The 18,686-nt window shown below is 31.8% G+C and overlaps 3 protein-coding genes across 3 annotated transcripts; 2 read left to right on the top strand and 1 right to left on the bottom strand.

Moving 5' to 3' along the window:
• Nucleotides 1-1,431: 1,431 nt before the first annotated feature.
• LOC108195694 (probable xyloglucan endotransglucosylase/hydrolase protein 10) lies at nucleotides 1,432-2,912 on the top strand. The gene is made up of 4 exons (XM_017362672.2): nucleotides 1,432-1,660; nucleotides 1,741-1,841; nucleotides 1,949-2,142; nucleotides 2,241-2,912. The coding sequence occupies exons 1-4, from the start codon at nucleotides 1,477-1,479 to the stop codon at nucleotides 2,641-2,643; spliced, it is 882 nt and encodes a 293-aa protein (XP_017218161.1). The 5' UTR covers nucleotides 1,432-1,476; the 3' UTR covers nucleotides 2,644-2,912.
• Nucleotides 2,913-3,554: 642 nt separating this feature from the next.
• On the top strand, nucleotides 3,555-7,329 carry LOC108208973 (uncharacterized). The gene is made up of 4 exons (XM_017379628.2): nucleotides 3,555-3,760; nucleotides 4,069-4,240; nucleotides 6,724-6,840; nucleotides 6,996-7,329. Exons 1-4 carry the CDS (start codon nucleotides 3,648-3,650, stop codon nucleotides 7,116-7,118), a joined length of 525 nt encoding a protein of 174 aa, XP_017235117.1. The 5' UTR covers nucleotides 3,555-3,647; the 3' UTR covers nucleotides 7,119-7,329.
• Nucleotides 7,330-8,132: 803 nt separating this feature from the next.
• LOC108204313 (costars family protein) lies at nucleotides 8,133-10,786 on the bottom strand. Its single transcript, XM_017373691.2, has 2 exons — nucleotides 10,608-10,786; nucleotides 8,133-8,474 (listed from the first exon to the last, which is right to left on the bottom strand). Exons 1-2 carry the CDS (start codon nucleotides 10,686-10,688, stop codon nucleotides 8,292-8,294), a joined length of 264 nt encoding a protein of 87 aa, XP_017229180.1. The 5' UTR covers nucleotides 10,689-10,786; the 3' UTR covers nucleotides 8,133-8,291.
• Nucleotides 10,787-18,686: the final 7,900 nt, after the last annotated feature.

Below are 18,686 nucleotides of genomic sequence, written 5' to 3'. Positions count from 1 at the left end.
TATCATTAGTTTTTTTAATTTTATTTTTTTGAAGAAATTAGTTTATATCTCATGCAAATACGTAAATCCTAATATTTAATATTTGATCTTAAAATTCAACTTTAATGATAATTATTAACAATTTATTTTATATTAAAAATATACGTGTATTGAGATATTTGGACAATGTATGGCTCCTGACTAAAATATATTTTTAATTAATTAATATTTTAATTTGAATTGAAATATGTAAGATCGAAGATGTATTTGCATTGATTATGTTACATGTTGAATTAAAATTTTAACAATTAGATTCGTGAAAATATATTGAAAAATAAAAAAGATAGATAAAACAGAGCACTCGTTAAAAACTATTTTAATTAAGAGTTATATATATTGGTTCAAATAATGATCAAAGAATATTGTATTAATTTGATTTTATAGTAAAAATATATTCTTCAGCGTTATTTCAAAACTATAACTTTTAATCAAATTATTTAGAAAATGCCAAAGATAACTCCTTTTCATGATCAAAGTGTCCAAAATATTCATATGCGGAAAAGATACCCGTTTTACCTGTTCAAATAAGCATCCCACAGGCCACAGACACTGTAGTTTTTGAAAAATATACAAAGCACACGCAGACACATAATGTGCAGACTGGTGGCATACACATTCATCATATGGGGTTTTTTAATTCACTATATACACATACGACGGATGCTTGGTTGAGTGTTCATTTAGATACTTTTCCTGTACATGATCATTTTATCTGTAAAAAATAGTTATAAAAGACAATCACCCGAAATATAATTATATTCATTTTTAAACATATATTACCATCTTTATATTCTTAAAGACGTCAAACTAAAAAAACCCAATAAAATCATAGCGAAATACGAGTATAGTGAAAAAAAAATTATATTTGAAAGTAATATCGAAAAAAATATTGCTAAAATTTTAACTTATCTTATATATTTATAGGTCTAAAATTATGTATTCTAAAAATATGTATTATTTTAAATAAATGTATTATTTTATACTTATGCAATTAACATAAATCATGATAAATAAAATTATACTAATAATGCACATAGCACTATCAAATTCTTTATAGATAACGGGTATGTGTAGTCTTTATGATAAAGACCTATTTTAAGATTATTTTTAATATTTATATGATAATCTTTAATATTAAATATATTTGAAGTGTTTAAGAGATACGATTTTTTTGAAACCAAAATAAGAAGAAAGCTTTAACAAAAGGCTTTAGTCCTTGGTAAGTTTGGAATAGAAGTGATGTAATTAACTACGCGTTGTTTTGAGTTTAAAAAAAAAAAAAATGCAAGTCTTTGCCTCCTTCCAAAGACATTCTTGCTTAAGAAATCTTTCTTCCAATGTTCTCTTCACACATCACCACCATCCCATGCAAAATCTATATATTCAAATTTTAAACCCATCTCACAATTTACTTCCGACTGAAATCCTAAAGAAGCAATGGACAATTTCATTATTCTTGCCTTGCCCTTGATTTTTATTTTACATTCAGTTCATATTTCATCAGCCTCAGTTGTTTCAACCGGAAATTTCAATAAGGACTTCTTTGTAACATGGTCCCCTAATCATGTAAACACTTCTGCTGATGGCCGCGAACGAAGTTTGGAGCTCGATCAAGAATCAGGTCAGCTGTTTTATTAGTTTCTTACCAAGTAATAAATCATTAGACCCTTGTCTTAACTTTGCTATTTTTGTACATTTTAGGTACTGGTTTTGCGTCCAATGATATGTTCTTGTTTGGACAAATTGACATGCCAATTAAGTTGGTACCAGGTTACTCTGCAGGAACAGTTGTAGCGTTTTATGTGAGTGATAAACAAAACATTATCACTAGATACTGATCCTGGACTATGTTACTTATTTGGTAACTCATTCATATATGAAAATAATGTCTTGTTCTGTGTAATTGCAGCTTACATCTGATCAGCCTAATCACGATGAAATAGATTTCGAGTTCCTTGGAAATGTGTCAGGGCAGCCTTACATACTTCAAACCAATGTTTTCGCTGATGGCTTTGACAATAGAGAAGAAAGGATATATTTGTGGTTTGACCCGACCAAGGATTTTCATACATACTCCATCCTCTGGAATCTTCACCAAATTGTGTAAGTGAATTTCCAAACTATGAATTTGTTTGTAATTATATCTATAATCTCCGAAAATGATGCACAAGAAGCAATTTATTTATTTGTACTCGGTGTAGGTTCATGGTGGATTTTGTTCCCATAAGGACATACAGGAACTATGCTGACAAGGGAGTTGCATATCCAAGGTGGCAGCCAATGAGCATCAAAGTGAGCCTATGGGATGGCAGCACGTGGGCAACACGAGGCGGGAAAGACAAGGTTGATTGGTCTAAGGGTCCCTTCAGGACCTCATTAAGGAACTACCAGATTGATGCTTGTGTGTGGAAAGGGAATGCAAGGTTTTGCAGGGGAGAAAGCTTGACGAATTGGTGGCATAAGGAGAGGTTTAGGTCATTAAGCCAGACACAAAGAAGGTGGTTCAAGTGGGTGAGGAAATATCATCTGATATATGATTATTGCCAAGATAATAAGAGATTCGAAAACAACCTTCCCAAGGAATGCTCCCTTGCCAAGTATTGAACAGAACTTGACGAATGAAGTGGCCTTCATGACTCTGTTTTGTGAGTTAAGTGGTAGTTGATCTGCATGCAGCATTGAGAGACCTCTGATTAAAGTTAGTTATGTGAGGCCACAAGGGAACGATGAGATGAAATATTTGATGTTTTTAGCTTGTGATCGTACGATAGATATCTACTTATTACAATAAGTTACAAGGTTAAAGAAAAACTATAGCACAAGATTTGTTTGGACCTTCCTTTAATACATTAAAGATGGACTAATTCTCAATATATTATAACCACCACAAGCAGCATCTATATTTACTTTAATCAATCCTTCTGGTGGTCTACACCAGCGTCTAACATTAATTTGTTGCCTTGGTTGTTCACTATCATCTGTAACATTCCTGACCTGGTCTCCAATCTTGTAACATTTGCAGAATCATGTAATGCACTCCAAACACTGACATAGAATGCTTGTCCCACACCCACACAGTGCATCTAAACCAGATGCTCCAACAAAATAAACCAATGGCAACACGTTTTTCTCAATTATTACCCCTGAAGGCTAGATTGTATAACAGGTTAAGTTGGAAACCTAACTCAAAATTTGGTTTTGTATAGAAAAATTTGATATTGTACTTGAGCTGTAAACACAACTTAAAATAATATTTTCAATTTTTTAATAAAAATGTACAATATTTTATTAAAAAAATAAATGTGCGTGTACGTTTTTAATATCAGTATGATATTCCATCATTCTTTTCTTTGGTAATATTTAAATTATATGTGGAATTAGTGCTTTCTACCACTAATCAATGAATTCACGGAACAAAAATTAATAAGAAATTAATTAAATCAATATAAAATTAATATGATGATTAATAGAATATTCAGATATTTAATCAATTCGGTAAGCCCGGAACATGGATCAATCAACTGAGGTAGAAAGGTAAAGAAACAGCCACGTCGGAAAGGGGGTTTAACGGGACAAAGATAGGGTTAGTAAAGGGAAACGAAAGAGAGATGGGGGAAAGGATCAAGGAAGAGGCCATGGAGATTATTACCGCTTTCTCCTCCTCTTCCCTTCCCCGTTTAGTCGTCTTTGATCTCGATTACACTCTCTGGCCTTTCTACTGGTATTTTCCCTTTCTGAACCCTCTTCTTTTTCTTTCTTACAATTATTTCAACCCTAATCACAACATTTTTTTAAACTAAATTGTAAACGAATTTAAGATAGCACAACTTGTAAATTGGAGATCGGTTCATCACTGTCTAAATATTAACAATTGATGAATTATTTCGAGGCCCGTGTTTGTATTTATTGTTTATATCAGTTATATCAGTTGTAAATTGATGAATCCTTAGAATTGATTTGCATATAGAATAGTGTTTGCTTCGGTTGAGATCTGATATCTCACTTAATGTCTCTTTACCTGATATTCAGCGAATGTCGGTCCAAGCGTGAAATGCCCAAGTTGTATCCGCAGGCTAAAGGTGTATTGCTTGCACTCAAGGAGAAGGGAATTGATATGGCTATAGCGTCTAGATCGCCAACGGCAGATATAGCAAATACGTTTCTGGACAAATTGGACATCAAGTCTATGTTTGTAGCTCAGGTGAGCTATAGAGATCCATTTTGCTGTTTTCTTGGTTGGTTATCTTTTTTGGAACTTCATTCTGTAGGGTGAAAGGGGTAGTGAATTTTGTTGTGCTTCATTATAATTTACATGTTTACTTTAGATCACTTGACTGACTTCATCATAATTTACATTCCAAGGCTTTTGGGCTACCCTTTTAATCTTTTTATTGCTTCATATCACTTGGTATATTTGTAATGTATCCCTTTCGATATATGAACATTAGTTAAGGATGATAAGATGTCCGTAAAATAATATCTCGACTTTTTGTGACTTCAATATTTTCCAAAAAAAATTCGTCTATATACTTTTGACTTGCACAAAATGTTCCTTCGACTAATTTTACCAGGCAAACATAAGATAATGTTTTCCTATATACTTCCTCCATCCCATTTTAAGTGTCCTGTTTGACTTTTGAATGGTCAAATTGACCAAATTTTGAATGAGATTTACACATATAATATAATTTTAAAAGTAAAAAAAATTATGTCACTATAAAGTACATACAATATACTATAAAATGTAATTTTTAGTTTTTTAAAATAATAACCAATTTGTTCTTTATGCTTGGTCAAAAGTTGGTCAATTTGACCGTTGAAATTCAAAACTGGACACTTAAAATGGGACGGAGGGATTATATTATACCCCAAAAAAGTAGGACCCTAGTTTCTGTTTAATAATTATATCATATCCTTGTATATATTAAGCGTAAGGAGGATAATTTGGCTGTTTGGTACAGTAATGTAGAAGAGATATGAACCGACAGAACCGTTAAATCTTACTGTTTGATAAACTGTAATAATATATATATATATATATATATATATATATATATATATATATATATATAGGGTCTTGTTCCACTACAAACCATCTTATTCTACAAACTACAAACTGCAGCCCAACCCAAACAAATTACAGCCCAGCCCACTGATTTTTGAACAGCCGCACCTTTTCAAATGTCACAGCCTAATATACACATTCCATACATACAAAACAAACACGTGTTGTAGATCATCTTCTTCATCTTCAAGGTGCGATGACATCCTATACATCATCACTTTCCATTCATCTCACATTACGATCAGATTATTAATATATCCGATCTATCTCCAGTCATCAATAACCCTAGATACAAATCACTAACTTAACAGAAGGAAGCACTAATTTTTGTAACACAAATCACTATTTTCCAAACCAAATATCACTAATTTTTACAACATATATCACTATTTTCTAAAGCAGATATCACTAATTTGTACGAAAGAAATCATCGATTTTTATAAATATATTAACAGCTATATCATAATTTTAACAACGTTAAAATCCATGAATGCGCTCTAATCATTCTTGAGAGAAAGATTGTTCGAAAAAAATCGAGGAATGTGAACATAGATGAGAGAGATAGTCATGACGGGAAAAGGGAAAAGAAGGTGATGACAGAGGAAGGATGAAGATGGTGATGGTGAAGAAAGGATGAAGATGGTGATGGTGATGGTGGGGAGAGGTTGGGCAGAGGTAATAATGGTGATGGTGAAGTCAGGAGCAGCGAGGTTGTGGATATTGATGGTGGATGTGGAGTTGGAAGAAGAGAGAGAGAGAGAGAGAAAATGGGGTTGGTGAGGGACATGTGGGTAAAGTAGTGGCGATGTGGAATGAGGGTAAAGATCTGGGCAGATTTTGGGGGAGGATTGCTATGCTGGGTTGAAGTAGTGTAGGTGAGTGCCTTTAGTAATTTAAGGAGTTTTAATAGTGGTTTTTAGTTTTTATTTTAAGATTGGTTTGTATTTGATCATGAGCTTATATATATATATATATAATATTTAAATACAAAGAGAAATTTATACTTTTAATGTTCTAAATCAAATAGAAGTAGATTTTGTGAATAAAATACGTTTCATATTCTTTTTATGTTCTAAACAAAAAGAGAAAAAGGTTTTGTTAAAATCGAATAGAAGTAGTTCTTGCAATTAAAATACGACTTTTATTCTTTAAATATTTTATGTTTTAAACATAATAGAAGAGGTTTTGTATATAGAAATAGCTTTGGTAATCATAATACGATTTTTAATTTTTATATGTTCTAAATACCGCATAATTTCTAAAGTAAATCAAATAATAATATATTATATTAAATTAATACAAATATATTTTCTAAAAATATATGTGCATCACACGAATTATTAAAATAAATATACATTTTCATAAAATATCTGTGCATGGCACAGGTTATAAGCTAGTAAGTTGTAATAGTACTAACAGTGAACAAAGTTCCGTGTTTCTGTATAATGTAATCCCTTTATGTCCTAGTACTGTTTGTTGGGTTTGTATCTCATCCTTCTTAAATGTTAGTAGTTAAGTTTGTTTGAACGAACGACAAGGCAGTGAGTAGTTTTCAGCCCTTCCAGTAAGATCCAGCTGAATAATGATTATCATCTATAATTTTCCTTCTGGATTTCTAGGAAATTTACTCAAGCTGGACACACAAAACAGAGCATTTTCAAAAGATCAACAGGCTAACTGGGGTGCCATTCAAGTCTATGCTCTTTTTCGATGACGAGCATCGCAACATAGAAGCGGTAAACCCTTTCCTCTTTCTTTTGCCTACAAAGTTGCAGTTACTGATTAATTTTTTACAGGATATTTGTTGATTGCTATTTCATTTGTGAATTATGCACTATCACATTTGGTGATTATGTAGTAACTCTGAAATATTGTGCTACATCATATCCAGGTGTCGAAGATGGGAGTGACAAGCATTTTAGTTGACAATGGAGTTGATCTTAGAGCTTTTAGACAAGGGCTTGCAGAATTTTCTCAAAATTCTGGTTCATCTGCAAGGGACAAGCAGAAGTAGTTGACTAGTACGGGGAGTGGGTCATACGTCGTGATTGTGCTTTTGTTACTTACTACCTTTATATTGTTGTGGCGGCTTCCACCATATTGATGGCTGAAACCATTGCTCAAATATGGTTGATGACCAGTGTTTATTGTAATACAATATGTTACAAATATCTACATAAAATATATACCCATGCAGTGTTAGAGGTGATTAATTTTTTTTACAAGAGGTTATTCTAAATCCTCAGTGTTGGTAATCAGCAATCTTGTGCAAGAATATATGCAGCCTGTTTCCTGACAATTCCATGGACCGCCCCCGCCCAAAAAAAAAAATTTATCATGGGTTTGGAGTCCTCAATCTTGTTCCCTTGGTGTTCGAAAATTTTAAACCATATTTTACTCGTAGAACATATATAGACTTGAAGACTCCAATGAGATGTGGACTTCATTGAATTTAACTCTATTATTATATGTCTATTACTACTCACTATTATTTTATTTACACTTTTGTTTATATCTTTTAGTAGTTGTAACTCTCAAATGATAAATATCATATAAAATTTATTGTAGTTTTTTTTTTCATTCTCATATATATAATTTTTTTTTCATAATTTCAACTAAACATATTTATTCTTGAATGTGCAAACCGTATAAACCGCACTATACCGCACCGCATTTTTGTGGTGTGGTTTACGCGGTTTTTATCCTAGCGCGGTGCGGTTGCGGTTTGAATTTTCAACCAAACCGCATATGCGGTTTGGTTTGCGGTTTTAGATAAAAACCGCACCGCCCGCACCGCGATCACCCCTAAGTCTAACCTAAGTAGAAAAAGAACATTAAATCTAACAATGCCTCCCACTGTGCATTGTAATTGAGAATTCACTAGTCTTAGACTTGGAAGTTAGACATTGTGATTTGAAAATATCATTCATGACAGGTGATGTAACAGGATTTAAGAACTTCCAAGTGAAATCCTGCCCTAGACTAATAATCATCAGAGTTTAGTATATGGACCACACGCTGGTCAATCTTTGCTCAGAAGAGTCTATATATAATTGCACACTACACAATGTTGTGTTTAGACGAAGGTTCAGCACAACTTATACATAACATAAATGTAATATATTGAATTCCTGACAAGGCTTGAAACAAGAATTACAGTTTATAACACTTCCATCATTTTGCGACCTTAAGCTGCTGCAACTGTTGTAGTGGGTTTAAGAATAATTTCAACATTATCATGAACACCTTGCAATAGTAATTCACCATCATATGTCAAAACTTTGCGTCTTTTGGCAGCCCGTAGGGTCCCGACTAGTGCTTCAAAAATATTTGCGCACCTATCATCATTGAATAGTACACCAAACGTAACCTTCAAAAGTAGCAAAACAAATGTTCGTTATGACGATTCTATAGGGAGAAATACAGTAAACACACAAAAGATTTGGGAAATGGGAAGTATTAGCTTTGCACAGGAAGTTGAGATTTTTTATGTTCATCAGACAAGATTACATGGTTGAACTACTATGCACAGAGCAGAAGAGTACAATCAATTTCCCGCTCTCTCACCCCCCATCTTCCATATATATAATAAGTTCTTAGCACAGCTAAATGGATATGAGAGAAGTAGATAAACTTTCAACGTTACCTCAAGTCCTCAACCAAAAAAATACATGTTATGATATAATGATAAAACAAATTGCTTGATCCGTGAAGAACTCTGAATAACATGAGGTTAGCTACCTCCTCCTATCTATTTGGTGAGAAATGAGTTGTGATTTTCTTGCAACTTGGAGGCTATAATATTGTTGGATGGTGTTTGTGGGTTTAACAAAGAAATATATTTTTGCAATTTATATGAGTCGTCCGAGCTCCTCATACAGTTTACCAACTTACCAACAAGGAGGTTTTCTTAATATAGATGTATGCACTAACAGTGGCGAAGCTAAAATTACAGTAAGGGGACTCCAAGATATTTAATACATACTTAAAGAGTCGTCAGAAAACAGCAACAACATGATAGTTACAATACCAAACATTATAGTAATAAAAAGAGCAATTCCTGCATCTACAGGACCACAGAAAAATACAAACACAAATTTATAAAAGATAGAGATTTTGTGCTGGTAAATTTGCATATATCGAAGTATACATTGCTTGTCTCAATAAGAAAAAGAAAATGCTAAAAAATAATTGAAAATAGTATGGAAGAAACCAGGGGTAGTATGTAAGTAGAACAAGTAAAAGCGCAGTAGTGTTTTACACATTTTATCAAACAGCTAGAATGCTGGATGGCTAAACTAAAATGTTTAGCAATTACTTCAATAAAAATTGATACAACACTCACTCCTTAATCCTTGTCAATCAAAATGAAGCTACCTGTTTCCTAAATGCCAGATAGACTTATGTACATGACTATGCGCCTATTCCTACATAGCTAAATTTTTATTAATTACAAAAAAAAAACATTCAGAACTCAGGGTACTCGAAAGAACCCCTCAGATTCTTATGTAGTGTTTGGTGAGGGAGAATGGAATGGAATCGAATGAAATGACTAAAAATAAATGAAAATAATAGCGCTAGGAGGGAAGTTTTGAAAAAAATTGAGTAAGTGCAAAATTGTTACAATGAGTTTTGGAAAGAAATTGAGTATGTTGTGTTTGGTTGGGATGAATGGAATGGAATGGAATGAAATGAGTATAAATAAAAGAAAATAATAGAGTGTAGGAGGGAGAACTTTTAAAAAAATGAGTGAGGGCAACTTTTATATGATAAGATTTGGGTAGAAAATAGGTATGATAAGGAATGAAGCATTCCTTCACAAAATGGAGGGCTTGAGATCTAGTTAAGGGTGGTAGGAATTGAATGGTGGAAGGAATGAAATTATTATACATTCAACTAAATTATAGTTCAAATCTCATTCCATTCCCTCCATTTTCATTCACCCCAACCAAACACAACATATAAGGGAATGGAGCATTCCTTCCCATATTGGAGGTGTGATCTCTAACATAGGGTATAAAGAATGGAATGGCGGAACAAATAAAATTTATAAACAATTGCCCATGACATAGTTCAAATTTCATTTCGTTCCTTCCAAGTTTATTAACCCCAACCAAACACAACATTAGTGGATCAGCCACTATGTACTAATCATATAATGGATCCATGAAATGAAGTGAAAACTAGACAAAGGAAGCATAATTGTGTATTAACAGCAACGTAATATAAATAAAATTCATGATAAGTCAGAACACAAGAATAGGAAAAAAAATATGAAAAAGAAACACAAAAACGATACTCAAGTGATGCACTCAGATTTGCAAAATATATAGCGGTATTAATTCAGATCCACAAATGCAAATCACAGCTCATACGGCTACACTCATTCACAAGCAAGAGTGATAAAGATCACAAAACACTGGCTATGCAAGAGTGAAGATCTCTATATATCATAAATATATATAAAAAAAAAAAAGTGAATTGAATTAGGATTAATGTTGACCTTGTAAGAACCATCAGCTTGGATTTTGCCCAGACGCTGAATTTCTTCTCTGAGTCGATCAATCTCTTCCTCTACGTTCATCTCTTGGGATATAATGTACAAAGTTCACCACAGATCTCTTCTCTTTTCTTCTCCTTCTTGTGGTGTTTATTACTTGTACATACTATAACATACACATTCCTATCGCTGTCCCCTCCATTATTATTCTCTTTTTCGATTATTACACCCATCTTTTTGACAAATATCCTTATCACTTTTAATTAGTTTTAAATAAAAATTATGTTAGATAGCAGGATTTCGTTTCAATTTTTCTGATTTTAATCGGATGATTTTGTGCATGTAAGGTTATGTTATTATTGACGTGAGTGAAATCAATTGACAATTAGTATTTGATAAAAAAAAATTAGATACCTAGTACCTTCTCCGTTTCAGATCACATGTCCACTTTCTAAAAATCACATAACTTTAGAAAAATAGATTTAAAAAAAAAAGAGTCGCACTAAGTCATTAATTGAACATAATATTCGGCATATGGTTGATCTTGAAAATAAAAATTTATATTGAAAATTGAAGTGAAAAAGTATTTCGAAACAAACTTTATTTTTTTTCTAAAATGGACATGTATTTTAAAATAGGGAGATTATTTTTTTTATTGTTGGAAATGCTAAGTACTCCTTTCTAAATTCTTTTCTCAAAATTTAGTCAATAATATATGATTGGTTCACCTACACTAATCATCATATGAACATAATAACGCAATCAAAACCATCGATATGGTACAAAATTTGAGAAATTATTTATTGCAATTCTTGACAAGAAAATAATTTTTATCCAGACTGTTATAATATATTTTCTGAATCGTCAATTATTTTTAATTTTTATGTATTAAATATATGACAGACTTTTGTTCATAACTTTTTATAGTTGTTCAGATATTATGTAGGTTTCAAATAAAAAGATATACTGTGCATGTTTAGAGTGCCATAACTTAATTTGTGATTATAAGAATTCACATTTTTGAGAATGTTAATTATTAAAGATTTTAATTTGAAGAGATCTAAAAATAATTGATAAAGAAATAATACATTAGTATGATATAAGTGACTGACAAAGAAGTTATGCACGTATTTTGAAAATATTTAAGTTGAGCTATGAGTGTATTTCATAAATACTTAAGTATTAAGAGCATCTTCTACGGGATTGACTATAATTAATTGGTTAAATTGAATTTGTAAGGCATTTTGTAAACGTTGTTTAACCTTATGACATCGTGCTTCGATGGTAATAACTATATTGGTTGGCTACATTTTAAAAATAAATCGAATCAACCCAAATAGTTAATATATAAAAAACAATAAAATAAGTTGTAGGTCCGTGCAAGGCACGAACTTACAGGATCGATAGTTAAAATTATAATCATGAACTTAGATTGTTGTAGAATTGTATCAATATGAATTTTTTTTAAAAAAAATTATATTAATATTAACAAGTAGATTAGTACTATAACTAATGTATGTCATATGAGTAGGTCGAATAGATATCGATTAGAAATGACTTTACAAGCCCAATATATGGAAGATTGGGCAAGTCCAATATATTGAAGATTCGAGATGTCATTGTATAATATACAATTAAATCTATTAAATAATTTGATATTATTTTATGATTAAGCAATTAATACAGAAAATTCTAGAGATGCCATAACATTATATTTAAACGGTAATCATCCATGTGATTAGTGCACAAATATATGCGATTTGATATTTTCGATGATAGAGCTTTAACCAAGTTTCTCCGTTCTTATGAACTTTTGTCTAGTCAGGATAAACTGGTAAGATTAATTAATTTATTTTACAAATTTGGTTAGTATATGTAAATTTTATGCGTTTATATATGATGAATTGTGAACGGATATAAATACTTTAAAAGAAAGTTTTCAATCCCCAAATAACATATATTATCAACACTTACAAATACGGAACGATAAAATCGATCTAATCAAATGAAAAATGGTCATATAAGATTTCGATCATATAAATATATGTTTTTTTTTGTCAGGATATGTTGATATTTGATAAAGTTAAAACATTTTGATATGCTTTATCATGAATGTTAATTCCGGAATGATATTCATCATATTGATTTGGGCTTTTCTGCACCATATTTTGATAAGTTGCTTATTCGATCTGGAATTCCCACCAAATCTTTGACTCCTTGAATACAATGAGATTTCATCAAATGTATTCAAAATTTACATTTTCTTTTATTACAAGTTACGTAATTTATTTTTATTTTGATTCATACATTGATGAAAAATTTGCAGTAAACAATGAAGATGATACCCCAAAAAGAATTCAGATCGGTATCCAAGACTACGAAGGTAATCTGATAATATAATCATGGTGATATTTTTGTGTGTATAATTTATGCTTTTCTTTAATAAGTTCATGATATTTACTTATTTACAATAATTTATTTTATATGAAACATACCTATGAAATAATTTAGTATTTTCGTACTGAATATATATTTAATTATATTTTTATGTCCCATTTATTACTTTCCATTTGCAGATACGTGATTAGTGATTTTTTTTTTTTTTGCAGAGAATGAACCAGAGGAGTCCGGTGTAAGTTCTCCTGCTTTGGAATCTCAGAGGTCTACTATGGCTTCGTTTAGAAGAAGCGTTATTATAAATAAATATGCTTCTATATCAAATATCCATGACCGAGACAAATCCAAGAACATCACGAAGCTCCGAACTTCTAATCAAGGGGTAAAGGATCGATAGACAGGAGGCGGTGATTTTTAGCAAATCTCAGGAATTTCAAAACACAAGAAAACCAGAAGTCCATGTCATATGTAAATAAAATACAATCTCTTGTTTTCTCATTTGTCAAATATATATTTGGTAACATGTATTTGTTAGAATTGTTATTTTTTAGTTTTAAGTTTTATGAAACTTATGATGACAAATTAATGAATTTGTTTATGCTAATATGACATTTTATTACATTCTTAAAGCATATATAAATTTGGTAACCATATTTGAGACCAAAATTGCACATTTATATAGACTTTTATGAACTTCATTTTTACATAAAATTAGAATATAAAATACTAGCGAATAACTTCTTATATATAAAATTATATATATATAGTGGTTAGTGGGTGTTTGGGTAAGGTGCTTATGGAGGAGAAGCCCACTTCCTCTTATTTCAGGTCCGTTTAGCAACTTCTACGAAACACTTAATTAAAGTTAAAAAGCCTAAGAAAGAAAGCTTCGCATCCTGGCTTTTTTGGGGATTTAGCTTCTTTCGACCTCTTTCAATTGTTAAGGCTGCTTCCTGAGCGTTACATTGTGCCGAGGATAATTAAATAACTTTGTTATGGTATGATCACAAACTGCTCACATCTCACCATCTCATATTGCACACTCTTCTATTCTTGTTTGGTGAACAATTGTGAATCTTATAGCTGCTAGAGAAGAATACTTGACTAGTATTAAATAAATAATTTACGTTTTTACTTGTATGATCTGCATTTATTAATTTTTTTCCTTTTATTGTAGAGTTTAAAATTTGTATCTGCAAAATATTTCATGTATTAATAATAAAAGATAATATATTATTATAATTTATTTTTTAAAAGAAACAAATTATTATATTACAAATTTACAAAATTATACTAAGTTATAAGTTAAGTTATCCAAACACTTAAATAACTTATAAGTCATGGTATCCAAACACTTATAATAACTTATAAGTCCAAACCAACTTCTCCATTCTAATCCACTTCTCTATTTTAAGCAATAAATCACTTCTTTTAAGTACAGCCAAACGACCCTATAATTTGTCAGTTTAATATTTGGGCAAGAGTACTCCAACTTTGTAAGGACTGACTAACCAGGCCAAAGAGGATCAAGGTGTTCCAACTTTGTAAGGACCGACTAACCAGGCCAATGAGGATCAAAGACTATCTCCGGCACAAATATCCGAATTTGAATATCAATTGACCCGAATCTAATTCAAAAATTTAATCCAAATTACTATTTATATATTATATTTTATAATATTATATTCAATTATTTAATCTTAAAATAAATATTTAATATTTATTTAATTAGTTATTATATTATATTTAATAAATCAATCAAGTTAAAGACATAAATTTTATAATAAACATATATAACACTAAAATTGAATGCTTAATTAACAACAAACACATAAATAATATCCCGTATTGCCCCTACGACACTACGATTACACACGCGCACAAACACTTCATCGATCGTAAACTACATGTTCATCTGCATCCCTTTTGGAATTGTTATGCAAACTCATCAGTAGTAGTAGTCATATATTTTATAGGATTTTTAAAAATAAATATTTAATGATACGTTAATATCTAGATATAGTGTAGTTTCTATGTAACATATATAACTGAGTCTAGGTACGGATTTTATTACATGTCCAACTTTTCGGATTTTGAATAAAATGTGAACTGATCCAAAATCCATAAGATCATATTAGGTCTCAATTTTCGGGGTCCAAATGAATCATGTCAAAAGATATAAATTTGAATATAAATATTGAAAAATTCAATCCGATCCTTTCCCCAAATCATAGAAGTCAAATGATGATATATACAAATTGATCAACTACCGAGAACTCAGATCACATTTGTGATTTTGCATTTGAACATACATATATTTAGATTAAAAAATGGGATTCGGAAAAATTCGAAAAACTTAAATATCACAAGGCCCCAGTAACACACTCAAATGTGGTTTCAAAAACTCTCCCAAGTCCCGCGTAAAGGAGTCTGCAATATCACTCTCGGAAACAAATAATCTCTCTAATTCCTCTACTACACATATCACACACACGGACAGAGAAACTACATTAATCAACACGCACTACATGTTCATTTACATATATTTTCGAACTTGTTTATATTTTTTCGATTGTAAAGATAACGTAAGTTATTAATCAAACTTTGATTAATTTAACTATAAAAAATCAATCAAGACAGATAAATTAGGACGGAGGGAGTATACACTTTTGAGAAAATATATGTGATTTCACTATACGAGAAAGTTGCCAACTTGTTGGCAACCATATAACTCTAATAAGTGGGCAGCCAAAAATATTTATAAATTAATACATAAAACATCATATTTTTTAGTTAATACATGTCGAGATAATATATTTTTAATTGATACATGTCAAGATAATATAGAGCTCTAGAATAGTATTAAAGTATAGACATCCATGCACCACACACGAAAATGTAGCTCTGTAACAATATTACAAGCTCCAAATCTCACACACTGACACACACACACATTTTGGTGTGGTTACATATAGACTGATAAAAGGGCGGCAGTCTCCCACACTAAGAAGTTGGCATTCTCACTCTCCTACACAAATAATAATCTCTCTACTACACATTACACACACGCGAACAAACACTACACTGATCATAAACTACATCTTCATTCACACACATTTTTGAACTCGTAATGGAACACATAACTTCTCCACACCCCTATATATATTATTCACAACGACAACTCAAAAGGCACAGCTGCATTTAGCAAAACAAAAGCCTTCAAAATATATTTGCCTAGAGAAATAATTTTTTTAGTAGCCGAGGGAGAAGAATATACAAGCACAGATATGGCCGATAAAGATGCTTTCGGGGATGGAGCGAGTGAGAGCTGGGAAGGGCTCAAAGCCAAGACCGGAAGCGTGTTTCCTAAAAAGAAGAAATCTGTGAAGAAAATGATGGCCGAGAAAATAGTTGGCTCTTTTTCTTCAAGCAAGAACAAGAACAATGACGAAACTAAAAAGGACGGTCAGGATGATTCATGATATTTCTATAATTAGCAAACTACAACCTGCTTATGTGTGTATTATACTATAATTAACATATCATTCCTCTTTATCATTGCATGTAATTTTTTTTTTTGGTCATAAAACGGTTGTATTATACCAAGATTGGAAGATACAATATCCGGATGGACAGAGTTTCCTTCATCCAAGAAGGTATATCATCTAACCGAAAGTATGTAAATACTCCGGAAGCTTAGACAACATAACTCACAAAAAAAGGGCCTCGTTAAAACCCCTCAAGAGTAAAAACCCTATGGGAAAAAAACTCAAAGGGGAAAAAGAGTGCCCTACAAAATTACATCGATTACAAGACAGACTAAAAACTGATGTCTTCTTTATTCCTTTCATTGCATGTACTTAAGTTGTTGTCGCATACATATATATACAATTAAACATATTTGTAGTTAAGCACTGTTGATTGCTTGTATTTGTATGATACTACTTCTGTATCCTAATTATTGTTATCAATAAATTTACATGTTTCTGTACTTTTTCTTAAACCTATACTATCGTCTATCATACAAATTCAGCTGCAAGTTAGATCGAAATGAGCATTTTCCTCCTCTTCCCTGTACAAACACTTTAGTCGACCACTTGCTCCCATAGTTTAACCGTTAATTACAGTTTGTCATCCCTTAATTTTGACTCAAATAAATATTGAGTATCTATATATATTTTTTGACAGTTTGCAAATCTAATTACTATAATCCTTACATTATTTTGTAACATCAACCCATTTTTTAAAAATTGCCATTAATATTTAGTTATATTTTTATAATCCGGTTTCTCTTACCTTATTTTTTTAAGAAATGAGTCATTTATTTATTAAAAGAACATGAAAATACGTATTTATTTCAAATTTACCCAAACATAATTCAGATATTATTTAATTTCGGAAAAGATATTTAACAACTAGATTGAATATGTCTACACCTCTTCCCCAAAAAAATTATCCAATTGTCATCCTCATTTAGCGCGACAAATTGTCTACATTTACAGGAAAATGGCTATTCTTTGTCGGCCAAGTAACGCTGAGTGGCACTTTACAGAATCCCCCATGTTTGAATGACCACTCCGAATACAAAGTGCAACGATGTTCAAGACAACTCTGAAAATCTTAAAAATGTCATCGAGATGGACAAAATATCTTAATAACATATGGGAGAATACTATACATCTACTAGTTAGAAATTCGAAACAAACTTATTATAGAGTCTATAATTTAAACAAATTTTATATTTATTGATCTGGTTAGTTAGTCGACTAATCTGTCTCCGATAAGGAAAAGGACTCGTCAATTCGGAAGAAATTACTAGTTGCGACTAGTCCCATGATAAAAAGATATATGAGGCATATTCAATAGAAATGTGTCAAAAAAAACTGTTTATAATATACCATTTTATCAAATTTATTTAATTTAGACTAAATTTAACATCCACCGATCCGGTTACCGCTAAACTACTCGACTGATCTGATTCCCAAGCCAGTTTCTCCAATCAAATCCACCAAGAAACACCCAATCGTTTAGCAGCAGACTAGTTGCGACCAGTCCCATGCCTTAAAATAACAAGGGTAGCTAGATTCAATAGGAATGTGTTGAAAAACTGTGCATACTTATAATAGAAGCAAAACGCTAGACGACAGTGAAGTGGGTATTGTACACGTCACAGGTGACGTATAGCATGTGACGTAATTATATATAAGATTGGATGGTTGGATTACATGGTTTAAACTTAAGTTAGCGTGCGAGATGTGGGCTTCCACACAACACTAGTGGGCACACATCTGCATGTGATAGATTCCCTACACAATTGAAAACCCTACCACCCCATTAGAAAACTGAAATAATGCACGCCCATTGAATTCTTCACCTATAATTCAATCCTTGTTCTTATCCTATAAATAAGCCTTAGAAAACCCCACTAACCAGAGTACTGTATAATCATGGATGATCAAGCAGGTGGCAATGGAGGGGGGAGCAACAACAATAACAATGGATCATCTGCTGGGGAGAATTCGGGTGGCGGCAGGCAGAATGGATCTGGCCAGACGGCAGGCCGGTCCAGGTTGCTTGATAAGCCAGTGCAGCTTCCGAGGAGAGGAACTGTGCTCAAGACTATTTTGTGTAAGCCCGTGAATTAATTGTCGACTGTCTGTCATGGGTACTGGTATTCACGTAATT

Source organism: Daucus carota, chromosome 1, assembly GCF_001625215.2.
Source record: "Daucus carota subsp. sativus chromosome 1, DH1 v3.0, whole genome shotgun sequence".
In the NCBI taxonomy this organism is placed as follows: domain Eukaryota; kingdom Viridiplantae; phylum Streptophyta; class Magnoliopsida; order Apiales; family Apiaceae; genus Daucus; species Daucus carota.
Note: the sequence above shows the minus strand (reverse complement) of the source record. Positions and strands in the feature narration are given on the sequence as shown.